General features: G+C 32.4%; 1 protein-coding gene across 1 annotated transcript in view; it reads left to right on the forward strand.

Moving 5' to 3' along the window:
- LOC145288327 (CD109 antigen-like) overlaps positions 1-11,769 on the forward strand; it is a 252,965-nt gene extending 241,196 nt beyond the window's left edge. Inside the window, exons 32-35 of the mRNA XM_080136322.1 lie at positions 885-991; positions 2,538-2,721; positions 9,586-9,691; positions 11,607-11,769. Of these exons, the coding sequence (XP_079992448.1) occupies positions 885-991; positions 2,538-2,721; positions 9,586-9,691; positions 11,607-11,638 (429 nt within the window). The 3' untranslated portion in view covers positions 11,639-11,769. The remainder of the gene's footprint in view (positions 1-884; positions 992-2,537; positions 2,722-9,585; positions 9,692-11,606) is intronic.
- Positions 11,770-18,212: the final 6,443 nt, after the last annotated feature.

Here is an 18,212-nt window from a genome sequence, read left to right on the forward strand (position 1 = left end):
ATATTATACCAATATATCTGTATATATATGTCAACATGATTTTATATTATACCAATATATCTGTATATATATGTCAATATGATTTTATATTATACCAATATTAACTATAGAAGCGTAGAACTGTTTTGGCCCTTTACAGATATTTTTACATATAGTTCTCTGCATATATAGTTATTAATATTCTTATATCAGTACAGATACTCCTCAGCACTAAGAATATACATAAAAACTAAATAACAAAAAATCATATAGATAATATAATCATATAGATTATCCTCCTCACAGACATTCCGATACATTTATAATTTGGAAGCTTTCTTTACAGCTCGGCATAGTATGATGCATACTACCTGCATAATCTAAAATCATAGATGAACAAAATTTTGGATGAGCATAAAAATTAATTTCTTTTCATGGCTTTAATATGGCTCTAATATATATGTTATATTCTGGTCTGCACTAAAATGGGTGACCATTTCTTAATTCCAGGTGCTGTATGTGCTCTCCGCTTACCTCGGCATTGTTTTCAGTCCACCTGGACTCTCCTTGCCATTAGCCTCAAGCGGTGCCGATTCTGGAGAAGTGTGGTTGATATTGCGCAACATTTGCTTCACAATTATTTGCACAGCTACACTTACAGGGGTATCCATTGTCTCTTGAGACTGAACGAGGGCACTGAATTATATATTTATATTTGCATACCAAATTGAAAAAAATGATTTCGTATATATATATATATATATATATATATATATATATATATATATATATATATAGTGTGTGTGTTTGTGTTTGTGTGTGTGTGTGTAAAAGCAATAACAGTTATTTGGTTTTGTTGCTTTAATTTTTTGAAATGTTATAATAAATGATTTTTTCTTTTGTAGGTGGTACGGTCATACAGTACATTGCAAGAAATCAATGATGGATTCGATCTTGTGAAAACAATCAAAGCTAAAAAAGGTGCTCATCTCGACATCGAAATCTGTTATGAGTGAGTAATCTCTTGAAAATCGATATTGCTCTATATTTTCACTACTGAATTTCCCATCTATTATCTTCGGCCCTTAAAACCAACAGAGATTAGACCATTCTTGTAATGATCCGCTTCCTGTTAATTTTGCGGCGGGAGTTAAGCTCTGTGCAGTTCTAGGAGGTCCACCCTCTCAGGCTTTGCCTTCTCTCTTTGAGAAGGGCTTAGTTTATTGCTGATTGCCTGAGGCGCCCTCATCGGGGAATGCCGACGGGGCTGCCCAGGCAGTTTTTGTAGGTCAGAGTGCTTCTCCTTGGGGGCGCTGACTTCTCAATCTCACTTTTCGGCCCTGTTGTCTAAGTTCTTGCAGTGGGAGAGAACTAAATGCACTCCCGTATATCATTCCGTACATGTGTATGCATGTATATATGCATGCATAAATCTATGAAAACATTGAATGTGATTCCCATTCTTGATAAGCTAGTGTCGAATGCTGGCACCCGTACTGAATTCTAAATAAAACGTCATTCTATCCACTTTCTTATTTATTTCTTGTAATAATTATAATACAGTAATAATTATAATATAGTAATAATTATAATACAGTAATAATTATAATACAGTAATAAATAAAAAACACTTCATTCAATCAAGAATTACTTTCCAATCACACTGTACATCTCTATCTCTACTATTATATAAAAATCACTTTGAATGTCTGTGCGTGAGTTCCTCCTCATAGGTTCCGGAACGACTGAGCTTATCTTTTGAAAATTTCACTCATAGCTAATTTATATGTCTGGCAGTGTTCTAAGATATGTGTTCTACATCCGAAAATCAAAAAAATCCGATCTTAAAAATAACTTTTCTCTTATAGATACAAAAAGAATATTTTTTACAGAGTAATGTTTTACGTTACACCACCGGTGTTACGTAAAATAGAGCAGAGACAGACTCGTAACGTCTTCTGTGGGAAGGAAGCTATAATAATCAAGTAATACAACCGAGTATGTCACCTTAAGAAACGGGTGTTTGTAGTTATAGCTAGTAATGTCCTTAAGCGTTAGGTTTTTGACATATCTATCGATGTCTCTTCCCGGCTGCTCTACCAGTCCGTCTCTATGGCTTACACCAGTCAATCATATTTTTTGCGAGGAGGAACCCGGATGTATCTATATTCCTTTCATCCAACCTTATAAAATTATCCAACCTTATTAAATTATAAAATTACTTGGTGCCATTTTGGCTTGTTATCAACAAGGAAAAAAATATCTTTTTTTGAATGTTAGGATTAGGGTTTGCAGTTAGGATAAGGGATAAGGGTTAGGGTGATGGTTAAAAGTTAGGGTTAGAGTTAAGGTTCTTTAACCACCCATTCTTTCGAAACCAAGTAGAAGTGTTTTCCTTGCTCTTGTACTGTGTTGATTGAAATATGAAATGTAGATCTCATACCAAAATCGTTTCATGATAAGTACATAATAAGCTAAAGTGCATCAATGTTTTCGTTAAAGCAACAAGCAATCTAATAATTCCATTTTTTTTATAATGTTTCTGTTTTCTATTTTAGATGGAGAGGAAAATCCGAGTCCGGACTTTTGCTAACTAGATTACAGCTTCCCACAGGTTATGTTAAAAAAGAGGTCTTCTGTGGAAAGAAGATTTGTGGCATACATGATATATGCACACCTAACCATATTTGCTTCACTAACGTAGTAGGCAAAGAAAGTCAAATTTCGATCTATTTAATCTCGGTATGACTCCTTTTTATTAATCATTTTTGCAAAAGGTTATGGAATGTAGGTTCTCTCATAATTTGGAGTTTCGTAGATCGCTGAGATAAATAAAACTGTTTTACTTGATATAATCCATTCTTAAAAGTTAGTGTATCTAATGATGCTGACGTACGACATGAAAAGAAATAATAATCTTAATAAGATATATATCATCCTAGTAATTATAAATTATAATATATAATTATAGGAGCAGCAAAATTATAATATATAATTATAGGAGCAGCAAATTTATAATGTATAATTATAGGAGTAACAAAATTATAATGTATAATTATAGGAGCAACAAAATTATAATATATAATTATAGGAGCGACAAAATTACAATATATAATTATAGGAGCAACACATTTATAATGCATAATTATAGGAGTAACAAAATTATAATATATAATTATAGGAGCAACAAAATTATAATATATAATTATAAGAGCGACAAAATTACAATATATAATTATAGGAGCAACACGTTTATAATGTAAAATTATAAGGGCAACAAAAGTATAATATATAATTATAAGAGCAACAAAATTATGTATATAATTATAGGAGCAACAAAAGTATAATATATAATTATAAGGGCAACAAAATTATAATATATCATTATAGGAGCAACACATTTATAATGTATAATTATAGGAGTAACAAAATTATAACATATAATTATAGGAGCAACAAAATTATAATATATAATTATAGGAGCAACAAAATTACAATATATAATTATAGGAGCAACAAAAGTATAATTTATAATTATAATGGCAACGAAATTATAATATATAATTATAGGAGCAGCAAAATTATAATATATAATCATAGGAGCAACAAATGTATAATATATAATTATAAGGGCAACAAAATTATTATATATAATTATAGGAGCAACAAAATTATGTATATAATTACAGGAGCAACAAAAATATGATATATAATTATAGGAGCAACAAAATTATAATATATAACTATCGGAATAACAACATTGTAATATATAATTAGAGGAGTAACAAAATTAAAGAAAAAGCTTCCGGTCTAATATACCCGGTGAACTAAACTATTGCACTTAAAGGGACAGTCAGAATCTTTTTAAAATCTCACGTTTGGCAAATAAGAGATAACGGGTGAATATCTGGCATCCGATACGATCCTGGCTGCAGTTCAGCTCTCACTCTATGGACCTCTAGTTAATAATTATGTCACACAACGACATCTTGACTGGTACGGCCACTTTACTCATCTGAAATGTACACATTTGTGTGCCACTAATTTATGACAGTGACCGAATTGATATTTTTTCACCAAACATTTTAGTACATTAAACTATATCGAAATTCGGTAATATTCATATAAATTTGAAGTAAAAATTAATTGACTCAATTATTAAGCTTTATGATTATCAGTTTTTATAATCGAGCATAAATATAATATTTTCATAAAATCAAGAACATAAAAAATAAAAAATGAGAGCATTATATTGTGTATTTTCATATTCGTTACAATTGTTTCGTGACCATTCGGATAATTTCAAACATTATGTCATTCAAAACTATTCCCAAAATAGCCTCTCTTCATACGGTGAAATACACTATTTATACATATATGATCATATTTCTAATCCCTATTTAAAAAAATCAAGCAGTTGAACTCTATCCCACTCTTCTAAGTTTTCATTTGATTATTTTCCATATATGAATCGTCCTATTTTCGTATTTCTACTTTTTAAATTATATTACAATCAATTATCTATCTTAATATTACATTAATCCTCTGTTTGTGCTTTTTAATTTAAGTAATTATTTTTCTCCTTCAAATTATTTATTTAAATGATTTATTTTCTAAATACTAAATTACACCTTCGAATTCTAGTTTAAATTTATATGTAAACTATATTCGCTTCGATCTATGATAGTTTCGTATCAGTTTTGTTTGCATCTACAATCTTATAATTGATTTTGATTAATATTTTATTTCTTAAGAAGGAATTGTAATTAAAAGGTTTAAAAACTATTTATTAAAATTTATCTTCATTTCATACTTTTTATGTTATTAATTTAAATTTTGAATTTATCTTTTTTTAAATTTTTATCATTATAAAGTATTCTATTTTAATTTCTTTTACTTTTCTCTTCAATAACATTTTAAAATTCTTCACGTTGTATAGGCGATAACTCTGTTTGTACAAATTTTTATCAATTTACCAATTTCTCTAAATGTTAAGCATTCATATTTTAATGTTTTGACTTTGGTATTTATTAATTACATTCATTTAATTTTAAATTTATAATTCTAACATTAACATTAACTTCTTTATGCGAGTCTCAGTTTATTTTATTCTTTATTTTTAACTTTATATTTTGATTAAAATCAATTTTACCCCATCTTAGTCTGCCTGTCACAATATCTTGCAGTTCTTTAATTTTAGATTTTTGTTTCATTTTTATGCTGTTGAAATTACTCGAGAGTAATTTTATTATCCATAACTATTTCTCCTATTTAGGTTACAGGCATTAAGGTTATAGGATATAAAATAACTATAACTTAAATAAAGGGAATAGAAATAGTTTTGAATTTAATAATCGTTATTTTATTGTCTTGATTTTGTGAATAATAATATATGTACCATATATATATATATATATATATATATATATATATATATATATATATATATATATTTCATAATGTTTTAGGGATACAAAATTTAAATATTGCAAATGGGAAGGGAAGACTTTTATGATTCACGATTAAAATTAAATGTGTGTATATATATATATATATATATATATATATATATATATATATATATATATATATATATATAAAGTAATGTGATTTATAATTTAAAATTTAAAAATCAAATTTTAATTAAATTAAAAATCCGTTTCATAAGAAGGAACAACAACAAAATCAATTATCTGTACGATCGTTTCGGAAACCAATGCTTTTTATTGTGGTATACATCAAGTTATGTAGAATAATTATATATAGTTTTTTGGTAAGCAAGGTCTCCTCATCAGCAAATTTTGGAGGGTTTTTATTGAATTTAAAAGCCACCATAAATAAACCTAGCATTAAAAGTAAGGCAGATGAATCTGAAAAATTGAAATATAAGGTCTGGATTTAAAATTTATAAGAAAATTAATATGGGTTAGAGATAGAAATAACTACCAGATTAAATAATAACACCAACTTAAACCAATCTACCGATCAATTACTAATCACCCCACCATATAATAATCCAACAACAGACCTAACGGAAAATAATCACAACAAGCAATAGGTAATATATTTTGGTTCCACATCTGGCCTAATAAAACATAGAATTTCAACGCACAAACATTCTTTTAAAAATAACTCTCTGTCAAACCAAACTACTCTATCCAACTATATTTGGCAACTAAAAAACAGCAATATTTCTTTCAACTTAAAATGGCAAATAATTGAGACTTGCAAATCATATAAACCAGGAGATAAATTTAGTGCACTATGCACAAAAGAGGCCCTAAAAATTTTAAAATATGAAGATATAAAAAGTACAACCAAACTATTAAATTCAAGACAGGAGCTTATGACATGTAGTCATAAACGTTGGTTTAAATTTAATAAATATAAACCACCTTAAATCATTAAAAATTACTTATTAGTAAAAATAGATTACAATTATTTTTTTTATTATTTTTTTATTTTTTTTTTAATAAATTAAGTTAGACTAATTACCTCCCTTACACCCGTCAAATAAATAATAAATAAAGTAAAGAAAACATGACAATTATCTCCCCTTAAAACATGTAATAATAATATTCTCTATATATAAACCGTAGCGTCTTTAAATAAAAAATACGCTAACGGAAACAATTTATTGCACAAGCGTCCCCCCCTTTTTAAAATTCATCATTCAATAAGATAGAAAGCTATAGCAAACATCTAAATGACTATTTTAACCACAGTTCCTGATTTCAAAAAAAGAAAAATTAAAAGGTAAATATCTCTATATATTTTTAAAGCAAATTTATTATGTAAATTCAAAAATATATATTTTTCTCTACTTATTTCTATCTCTAACCCATATTAATTTTCTTATAAATTTTAAATCCAGACCTTTTATTTCAATTTTTCAGATTTATCTGCCTTACTTTTAATGCTAGGTTTATTTATGGTGTCTTTTAAATTCAATAAAATCCCTCCAAAATTTGCTGATGAGGAGACCTTGCTTACAAAAAAACTATATATAATTATTCTACATGACTTGATGTATACCACAATAAAAAGCATTGGTTTCCGAAACGATCGTACAGATAATTGATTTTGTTGTTGTTCCTTCTTATGAAACGGATTTTTAATTTAATTAAAATTTGATTTTTAAATTTTAAATTATAAATCACATATAGACAAGCCCGTTCCACAGCAGACATCCTAACTGTGATCTCTGAACGTATATACCATTCACTGGACAAAGCAGGGGAGGGCAGAGCGGTAGCTCTAGATATATCTAAGGCTTTTGACAGGGTATGGCATGAGGGTCTACTCAGCAAAATCAGATCATACGGTATCACTGGTAGAATACTTAACATAATTAAATCCTTTTTAGATAAGAGAAAAATCCAGGTTGTCCTCGACGGTCGTATATCTAAACAATATGATATAAATGCGGGGGTGCCCCAGGGTTCTATCCTTGGACCACTATTGTTCCTGATATTCATAAATGACCTCCCCGACAAAATTGCCTCTGAGATGGGTATATATGCTGATGACACTACACCCTATGGCAGGCACGACAGGAAGACGAATGAACACATTTCTAAAGAAATGGCAGAAACACTAGAGGAAGACCTCCAATCTGTAGTGGAATGGGGACAAAAGTGGTTGGTCGCGTTCAATGCTGCCAAGACTAAACTAGTTTCATTCAATAATTACAAGAAACCCTCTCTACCACCCATAGCAATGGCCAACGACTCTTTATCTGAGAGTCCATCTTTCAAACTCCTTGGCCTAACGTTCACAGGAAACATGAGTTGGAACAATTACATTCAAGGCGTTGCCAGGGCCGCTGCAAGAAAGGTGGGCTCTCTCTACCGTGCTAGAAAACTACTAACACCCGAAAGTATCCTGTCCCTCTATAAGGCCACTATTCGCCCATGTATGGAGTATTGCTGCCACATCTGGGCTGGTGCATCTGCTACTAGTCTCTCGCTCCTTGACAGGGTTCAAAAGAGAGTCGCAAACCTGATAGGCCCTGAACTGGCATCTAAGCTTCAGCCTCTCTCCCATCGACGAAATGTTGCATCCCTCTGCCTTTTCTACAAGTATTTTAGTGGTGAATGCTCTGACGAACTGCAATCACTTGTGCCCCCACGACGTGAGCACCCTCGACAAACCCGACAGGCTGCTAAATCCCACCCCCACACTGTAGAGATCCCTAGATGTAAAAGATCTTTTTACTCCAATAGTTTCTTCCCCAGAACCGCTAGACTCTGGAATTCCATTCCAAAGCCTTCTTCCCCAACAGTACTGACGTGCAGAAGTTCAAGTGTAACGTGAACCGACACCTTGCTGCCCGAATCCCTACATAGTACCCCAGTAGTTGTTGCCCCTGAACGTGAATAGTCTCCAAGATCTTAAGGTGATATAGTGAATGAGCACGACTCAGAATAGAAAAAGAATCCGTGCTAAAGTTCGCTGCAGAAGACGGGTTTTTAAGTAAATGACCAGTAATTGAGGGCCCGTATGTGTTAGTAACAACGTCCGTTGCCCGGTAGGTTCCATTCCTAATTTTACTGGGTACATATTGTTGGATTCTTCCATCTAATCTTAATGTCGTTCGACCCAAGTAGTTGGCACCGCAATCACATTCAAAATTGTAAATAACATTACTATTATGGTGGGTGAGTAGAACGTCTTTTTGAGAAGATGGTAATAAAGTTCGACTTAGAAAACCTTCCCTTTGCAAGCAAAGGGAATGCCTCCTGGGTTTGAACGTGATTAATCTCTAGGGTATTCGACCATAACGCTGTTTTATTTTAATCGTTTTCCCACTTTTTTTCTCTCCGTAAATTGAATAAAACGCAATTTAAATCGTTTTTTCATTCTTTGTTTTAAAAATTCCCTCGATACAGCTTTGAGAAGCGAGGGTCGAAACCGGTCAGCTGGCTCCCCATTTCTCTTTCTTTCCTCTCCTGTTCTCCTTTTTGGAGAGAAGATTAAATGAATATATATATATATATATACAAATTTTAATCATGAATCAAAGTTATATTCCAAAATTCATGCTGTTGACCATCTTATAATTTATTCCTTTAATTTAGTTGACTCATACAATTCTTGACAGTATCTGTTTCGTAGCAGAAAATCAATCACTTAATTATTATATCAATCAGTGAATCTATTATGCCCTTAACTCATCGGAAGAAACATCAACAATCAATCCGTCAAAAGGAATTGAAGTGTGATTTGACATGGTTAAAATCCGAAAATTGGAAGAGAGACTGTAAATACCTTTTTATTTTTCCATTACGAAATTCAATATGGCGTAATGCAATGGTATAAAGAGTTTACTTATCCTACATCCCTAATCGTTGTAACATCCATATTGAATAAACGAATATATCTATATACATTAGCATATAATTTTTGTATTGACGTTTTTTTTATTTCTTCATATTCTATAGATATATACGGATATATATTTATATATTAAACTGTAAATATAGTGCACACATATAGTTATAGCAGTCTATAGTACGCTTAGACATTACATTTGTTGTAGTTGGCAAAATTGATTTCGTTTTTAATTTCAACACATTTTATTCAGTTAATTTTTATACCTGACAGATGTATCCACGCATGAAGTTCTGCTTGACCGTTAGAGCATCGGAATTCTTCAAAGTTAAAAACAGAAAGATTAAGATGTATGCAGGAACATGGCAATACTACACAGGTACGTGCTTATCAATATCATAATGTTATCAATATCATAATGTTATAAAAAGCATAATGTTACACTATCATAATGTTATCAATACCATGATCTATCAATATTATAATTTTATTAATATCATAGTGATAGCGTCCATTTAGTCTAGAGAGACGATGGATACCCTCTGTAAGGATGGCTGCACGTGTTATTTTAAAGCAAGAGTTGTTCAATATCCAAACTCACCTTTCCTTTATTCTAGTAGCAAGAAAAAATCCAGGACGACTCGAAACAATGCTGAGATAAGCAGAGAGAACATAGTTCTAAATGGTCACTCATTTAACTACCGACTAGAGTGAACATTACCTAACTTCGGTGACCAAACGGCAATTATTGTATCAATGTAATTATGCCGTATATTAAGTATCATATTATAATCATAATGTTATCAACACTATATTGTTATCAACACTGTAATGTTATCAATATAATAATGCTATCAACATCATAATATTATTAATATAAAAATCGACCAATACATAATGTTATCAATATCATAACGATGCAATATAAAAATCTATAAATATCATAATGCTATCTGATATAATACGGTTATTAATATTTATTTTATTTAAATTTTTAACTCGTAGCTTTTTTTCTGCTTTATCCAATGTGATCCATTTATTATATTTTATATTTTTTTGATAAAATTATTGTTAAAAATACGATAGGACATCTTTCTCTTATGCCTAACGCGTGAAAGTAAAAACTCTTACACATAATTAAATGAAACAAAAAAGACAGAAAAATTGTGTAGGACTAGCCCTCCCTTTGACGAAGCCATTAATCTACATTAAAATAACGATAGTCTGGGATAAGTTTTTTATTTCCAGAATTCGTTACTAAATGTTTTTGCTTTTTAATTTCTCATCCATTTTCTTAATTCTCGTTTTACAAAATAACAAGAAAAAATATTTCTAAGTGCTAAATTAATAATGATTTTTGACCCCAAGATACTTTCCTATATCTGTTTTGCAAGTATGTCACAAAGGTTGATCCTTGGACTTTTATTATTCTCTATATTCATAAATGACATCCCTGATATAATTGTTTCCAGGATGAGTATATTTGCCGATGACACCACACTCTATAATAGACACGATAGGAAAACAAATAAACTAGCAATGGCTGAAACCTTAGAAAATGACCTTGGCATTAAGGACATTGCCAGAGTTGCTGCGCAAAAAGTAGGCTCTCCCTGTTAGAAAATTGATCACACTTGAGTGCATTCTATATCTTTAAAAAGTCAACATTCACATTGAGTATTACTGTCATACTTGGACAGATGTATCTACCGCTAGTCTCTCACTCTTAAACAAAATCGAGGACAGAAAGGTGACGTGTAGCATCAGAACAGATACTACACTGTGATGGTATTTATTTGCTCCCCCACTGAGCAAATTAGGCACAAGGCCGTTTTTAATGTGAGGTAAAAACCAGCTCCCCTAAAAGTAGGCAAAAAGGGGGCACTCTGGTTACCAAAAATAATAATTGTCCCAGTATAGAGGGTTTCCCCTCCATTGACTGGTACAAATTATCTTAAGTGCAGCATCTGCCGGAACAGATACTACACTGTGATCTTGGCTCGAAGACCAAGTTATCAATATCATGTTATCAATAACATGAGGCTATCAATCTCATACTAGTATTAATATCATAATGTTATCTGTACGAAAATATATCATTATTATAATTCTGTCTGAATGCTATTGATATGACACTATTACTAATAGCATATTCAATCAATTTCATTATGGTTGTTAAAAATATTTTTGCGAAATTTATATCGAATATTCATATGAATTTTCAAATATAAAATTGTTTTAATGAATTTTTTCATCGGATAAATGAAAAATATTTAATGCATTATTTTTTCCAGATAAAAAGATCATCCTATTTTACGATGCATAAAAATCGATCAATTTTCGATGAGATTGGTCATAAATCGATTTCAAGATGAAGATAAAAACGAAGCAGCATTTTTTTCTCATCTGAACTTGTCATAATTTTCGTTTGAAGAAATAAATTAATCTCAGCATCAATGTGTGTGTTTTGTTGAATTATTTCCGCATCTTTCGCATCCTTTATCATTTTTTGTTATTTTTGCCTTCATCACTCTGGCAGGAAATAAAGGAGACACTCCGCCAGTGTTTACATCACCTGGAATTTAGGAGCATATATATATATATATATATATATATATATATATATATATATATATATATATATATATATATATATATATATATGAGGGTTTTTTTGAAGCATGAAAAACGATGTTACTTTTTGTATTAAATATTTTTATTGTTATTTTTTATATTTCAAGCGGACCTCCGCTCTTGGTCACTTTTGTGAAAAAGAAATCATTTCGATACTGTTTTTGTACCAAGAGCGGAGATCCGCTTAAATATAAAAAAATAACAATAAAAGTATTAAATATAAAAAGTTACATCGTTTTTCATGCTTCAAAAACCCTCATAAACTTTAAATCACTATCCAAGAAGCATACGTGGACTTTTAACATATACAGAATGTGCTGCTGCCATTGCGCACAGAAATCACTTTTTCCACTGCTTCAAACGTAATAGATGTATGGAAACTAAAGCCGTTTTCAGGACTGCCAGCAACCATTGTAAGAAAGTAATAAGGAACGCAAGAGAGTTGTATGCTCAATCTGTTAAGTCCAAAGTAGCTGAGCAGCGGCTTGGTTCCCACCAGTTTTGGCAAATAGCAAACAGAATCCTGAACAGAAGCGTGTGCTCCATCCCAACTATTATCAATGGACCTGAGGTAATCTCGTCAGCATCAGACAAAGCCAAACTCTTTGTCAAGAACTTTGCAGCTAATTCTACCCTTTGCGACCAAGACCGCCAACCCCCAATATTTCCTCCTGTATCAGAAAACACGCTATGTGATATACGTATATCTGTACGTGATGTTGCCAAGCTAATCAAAAACCTTGATTCCAGTAAAGCAACTGGCCCTGATGGTATTCCAATTATAGTACTAAAAAAACTTCAACCTGAACTAGCGCCCATACTTACAAAACTGTTTAAACGTTGTCTTAAGGAGAATAGTTTCCCATCTCCCTGGAAAATCTCATCAGTATGCCCTGTATTTAAGAATTCAAGTGATCGCTCATCCCCCTCTCAGTACAGGCCAATAAGTCTCCTGTGCGTCATGAGTAAGTTGCTAGAATCTGTGTTAAATACAGAAGTAATCAAACATCTCAACAAAAATAACCTTCTTAGTGACACTCAATATGGTTTCCGTTCTGCTAGATCTATCGCAGATGTGCTTACAGTTATATCGCATAGGATTAGCAAATCTCTCGACGGTGGCAATCTTTCTAGGGCAATTGCTCTTGACATATCTAAAGCCTTTGATAGGGTATGGCATAAAGGTTTACTTCATAAGATCGCTAGCTATGGTATAGCTGGAAAAGTCTTCTCAATTATTAAATCATTTCTTTCTGATAGGTTCATAAGAGTAGTAGTTGAGGGGCAAAAATCAGAAGCTCACAGTATTAATGCCGGTGTCCCTCAGGGATCCATCCTGGGCCCAACTCTTTTCCTGATCTACATTAATGATCTTCCAAATCATATACTTACATCATTTGTAGACATTTATGCTGACGACACTACCATTTATGGTACCACATCTAAGACAGTAAACGAGCAAGTACTCTCCAATTCTCTCTCCTCTGATCTTGAGCATGTAGTACAATGGGGAAAGGAGTGGCTGGTTACTTTTAATGCATCTAAAACCAAGCTTCTCTCTTTACATCATCAACATTTTAATCCACATTTGTCATCAATTGAAATGAATGGCTCTCGTCTTCAGGAGACCTCAAGTTTTGACAAGCTTCTGGGCTTGACCATTACTCCTGATCTTAAATGGAACACGTATATCAAATCTGTTGCCAAGGCCGCTGGAAAAATGGTGGGATCTTTCTATCGATCCAGTAGATATCTCACTGCTGATGCTATTCTCTATCTATATAAGAGCCAGGTACGTCCAAGGATGGAATACTGTTGCCACATCTGGGCAGGAGCTGCTAGAAAGGACTTGTCCTGCCTTGATAGAGTTCAAAATAGACTTCGTAGCCTCGTAGGAGATGTCCTTTTCTCCTCCTTACAACCTCTATCTCACAGAAGAGATGTTGCGAGTTTGTCTCTGATGTATCGTTATTTTCATGGAAAGTGTTCAACTGAGCTTCAATCTATGGTCCCCCCTCGCCAAACTTTCACAAGAAACACTCGTCTAGCTGTAAACACTATCAATAATTTCCCCCACTCTTTATCTGTGCCTAAACCTAAACATAGATTCCATGAACAAAGCTTCTTTCTTAGAACTGCACGCCTGTGGAATTGTCTTCCGTTTTCCTGCTTTCCGGCTGACTACAATATGGTTGTGTTCAAGTCTAAGGTAAATAAGTTCTTGATGAGCCGTTCCATATAAGTTATTAAATTTACCAAATTTTCATTACTAATGATTACTATATTGACCAACTTCTACTGTACACTCTTTAACCCTTATCCTTGAGTGGCCTCTGGGCCTTGATAATGTGGTGATGCCTTTGTAAAAAAAAAAAAAAAAAAAAAAAAAATATATATATATATATATATATATATATATATATATATATATATATATATAACTACTTCATTTACTCACATAAAATTAATATACGAAAGTATAGATTTATGCGTAAACTTTAAGTATTTACTTCAAAAGACCTCAATACGTAGGTAGAGCCAGTTAGTAATTTATAAAATATATATATAAGTTCTTGTTTTATTAATTAATTTTTTAGCGATATTCACAGTCTGAAACGCTGTTTTTGTATTTAATTTCGCTACTTATACGGTGACAGAATTACCTGCCCTTTGTTTTTGCATATAAATACGCCCCCCCCTTTTATTGACATGACGTATTTATTTATTTATTTTATTTTAAATAAATGTCGTTAGCATGACTAAACTATATATACAAGAATAAAAAAGCATTGGAAATGCAAAAGGATATAGGGATGGTATGCCAAAAAGTATACAAACAAGATAGCTATGAATGGCTAGGCACATGGAAATAGAATTGCATCCAAAGTATAGCCCTATAGCTTTTCTCCAATCTTCATTCCGTGCCATCATTACGGTTGTAAAAAGCTATAGGGCTATAATCTGGATGCAATTCTATTTCCATGTGTCTAGCCATTCATAGCTATCTTGTTTGTATACTTTTTGGCATACCATCCCCATATCCTTCTGCATTTCCAATGCTTTTTTATTCTTGTTAATTAGTATTTTTACTTACAGTCTTATTTTTAAACTTACATTCATGATAGTATTGTCTTTTTTAGGAGGCGGCAATGAGCCGCCTCCATTAGTAGCAGGTCGCTTCCTGCTGGGTTTTAGGTCTTTGGGTTTTGGGCCTTAGGAGTTGCCTCTTGGTCCTCCATCGGTTCTATATTACATAGAGAGTGCTACCGCCTCTCTGATAAAACAGTTAGAGTATTATAAAGTTCTAAAATGTTCATACCTTCACTATTAAATTTTTCTTGGTTCATTCTTTGGCGTTTTGGCAAAGATACGGCAGTTTTTGATATTTACATTTATAATAGTTTGTGCTTGGGATCCCTGTTATACCGTGCTTTTGAGTCAGCACGTGAGGCAGCCTTCTTTTTTTTCTGGTTCTTTGTTATAAAGAGCACGTGAGGCAGCTTTTTTCCCTCGGAATCCCTGTTATACCGTGCTTTTGAGTCAGCACGTGAGGCAGCCTTCTTTTTCTGGTTCTTTGTTATAAAGAGCACGTGAGGCAGACTTCTTTTTTCTGGTTCTTTGTTATAAAGAGCACGTGAGGCAGCCTTCTTTTTTTCTGGTTCTTTGTTATAAAGAGCACGTGAGGCAGCCTTCTTTTTTTTCTGGTTCTTTGTTATAAAGAGCACGTGAGACAGTTTTTTTCCCCTCGGGATCCCTGTTATACCGTGCTTTTGAGTCACACGTGAGGCAGCCTTCTTTGCCTCAGGATTTGCATGATACTTAATTTTTATTATTTCTGCATTTTTCTGATAGTATTCTTTTTGCTCAGATAATACCTTGACTTTGTTTTTTTCATAGTCTATATTTCTCTGAGCTTTTTTACTACGTGCTGACTTTGGCATTTTTTATTAAATGTAAACATATAACACTTATGTGTATCTTACTATAATATCACTTATCTTATAGCAAGACAACTCTCGTAGAATTGAGATACTGCCCCGTCACCAATAGTTAAAGTGTGGAACGGTATATACACCAATAGTGTAGTTGTTATCTTTATATGAAGTCCTAATCAGTGACAGTGTGAGGTTACTTGGTTAATTTATTGTAGTTTATTTTAGAAAACTTACTTGTTTTTATTAGTAGATTGTGTATAGTAGCCACAATATCTAGTTATTTTTGTGGCTAAGGCTTGGATTTTGATTCTTTTTGGTCAGCTTCCAATGAGTTCTTAGAAGATGACTTTCTTGCACTTTCTTTTGCGGTTAATTTAACTTATTTCCTTTGGCGTTTGGTGAGTTCTTAGAAGAACTGGTCTGATCTACTTTTCTTAGTGAGCGAAGAGATTCAGCTGCATTTAACAATGGTTGCTATAGTGTATTTTTGCGCATGCGTGAGAATTTCAAGTTTCCTCCTTATTTTTCAATAGTTTGACAGTAGTCATGTGTCTTTCTGCCAAGAGCGACAGACGTCAGTGTTAGCCGTGATCGTCTAGAGGTTAGGACCCCACGTTGTGGCCGTGCTAACCTAGGTTCGAATCCTGGTCACAACATTGACATTTTGTACATATTTTACAGTCCAAAATCTGAAGAATTATTTGTTTTTATAACATTGTTTTTTGACGTCGTACTTGCTGATAGGTTACTCTTATAACAATTTTGATCAACTGAGATAAAGATTTCGTGGTTTCATTAACGCTGGTGGGTTACTGTTTAAAGAAAAAACTTTAACGTTCACCTCAAATATTCAGCGTCCAAGAAATATAGGCCACTGGCAAACTGGAACGTCTGTGAGCATCCGGTGTATTATTTGGAGCTGTCCCTTTTGAGAGAAGTTCCGTGTTCGAAGTGGTCTGTCTACATTGGGTATATAGTGTTTAAAACTTGTTATTACACATAATCTTATTTAATTATGGAGTTAGCTAAAAAGCGATGGGTCACTGCACTTCTCCGTGTAAAGAGCAGTCGATTGATGCTTGAACTGTTGTCAGAGACCGTTCGTACACCGAGATACATCGTCTCAAAAGAAAGAAGAAAGAAGAATAAGAAAGAAGAAAGAAAAAAGAAGAACAATTGGCCATTTTTGTACCCTTTTTTCTCTCTTTTGACATTTTAACCGACGTTCTGACACTCGCTGGATTCGTAAGACGCTTCTCTGTAAGAATATGTGCTTTTTGAAACTTATAAGTTGATTTTAGTTGAGATTTGGATAGTTTTGTTTTGTAGGCGTATATAGGCGTGTACGGGCCATCCCTATATAGAGATTGCTACCGCCTCTCTGATAAACTGGCGAGGTTTGAAAAAAAGTTTAGCCATACTGACGACAGCTGATAGTTAGAAACACACGTGTCCGTGTCCATGATAAAATTAAAAAAAAAATTATCCATTTAATATTTTGGGCGCTAAATAAAAACAAATGAAAAAGAAAAAGGAAAAGAATAACTGCTATATAGTTAATTGTTTCTGGTGTATATTATTCTAATACAGGGTGACCGAAAAAACGGGCCATAACTCTAATTAGGCCCCGTTTCTTAGTGCTTTGTCCAAATGAAATGAAACTTTGGTCATAACTAGTTTATTATATTCAAAACATCACATCAAAACACTAGGGTCTTTGGCCTTTTTTTCTCCGTTCTACAGCATATGTTCTAGATGGCCTCCATTTAGCATTTTTTTTGTTTTTTGTTTTTTTTTTGGGGGGGGGTCACCCTGTATATGCAAACTATTTATTGCGTAACTTATGAAGAAAAATATGATTTAATAAATTTAAAAATTTTTCCGGTCTTAAATGGAATTGTTGTTATCCTAACTTAATTCCTAAACTAATCTAATGGCGATAACTTTGATATATATATATATATATTTGTCTTTACATAAGCAGTAGTTTGTTGCTACACAGTCATGGGCATGTTTCGATCTACCAGTATTTACCAACTAGAGACCTCATCAGGCAACAATCCTTATTTCCGAAAACGGAATGCAAAATGAAGAGCGAAAATTAATTCTCAGCAAAAGAAGTCGAATAAAAAACAAAAAAAAAATTATTTTTTTTTTGTTTTATTTCAGCCTTAGGGTCTAATAATATTTTATATAAAAATAGTTTTCATAATTTTATTGTCTGTCAAATAATTTACGCCGCTAAACTACACATTTACCTTTATTTTTTGTAAGGCCACGTTTTTTATTGGCTGTTTTTTTTTTTGTAAATAAAGGAAATTTTCGATTTGT

The sequence above is a fragment of the Euprymna scolopes genome, chromosome 2, assembly GCF_053919585.1.
Source record: "Euprymna scolopes isolate OS-2025 chromosome 2, ASM5391958v1, whole genome shotgun sequence".
In the NCBI taxonomy this organism is placed as follows: Eukaryota; Metazoa; Mollusca; class Cephalopoda; order Sepiida; family Sepiolidae; genus Euprymna; species Euprymna scolopes.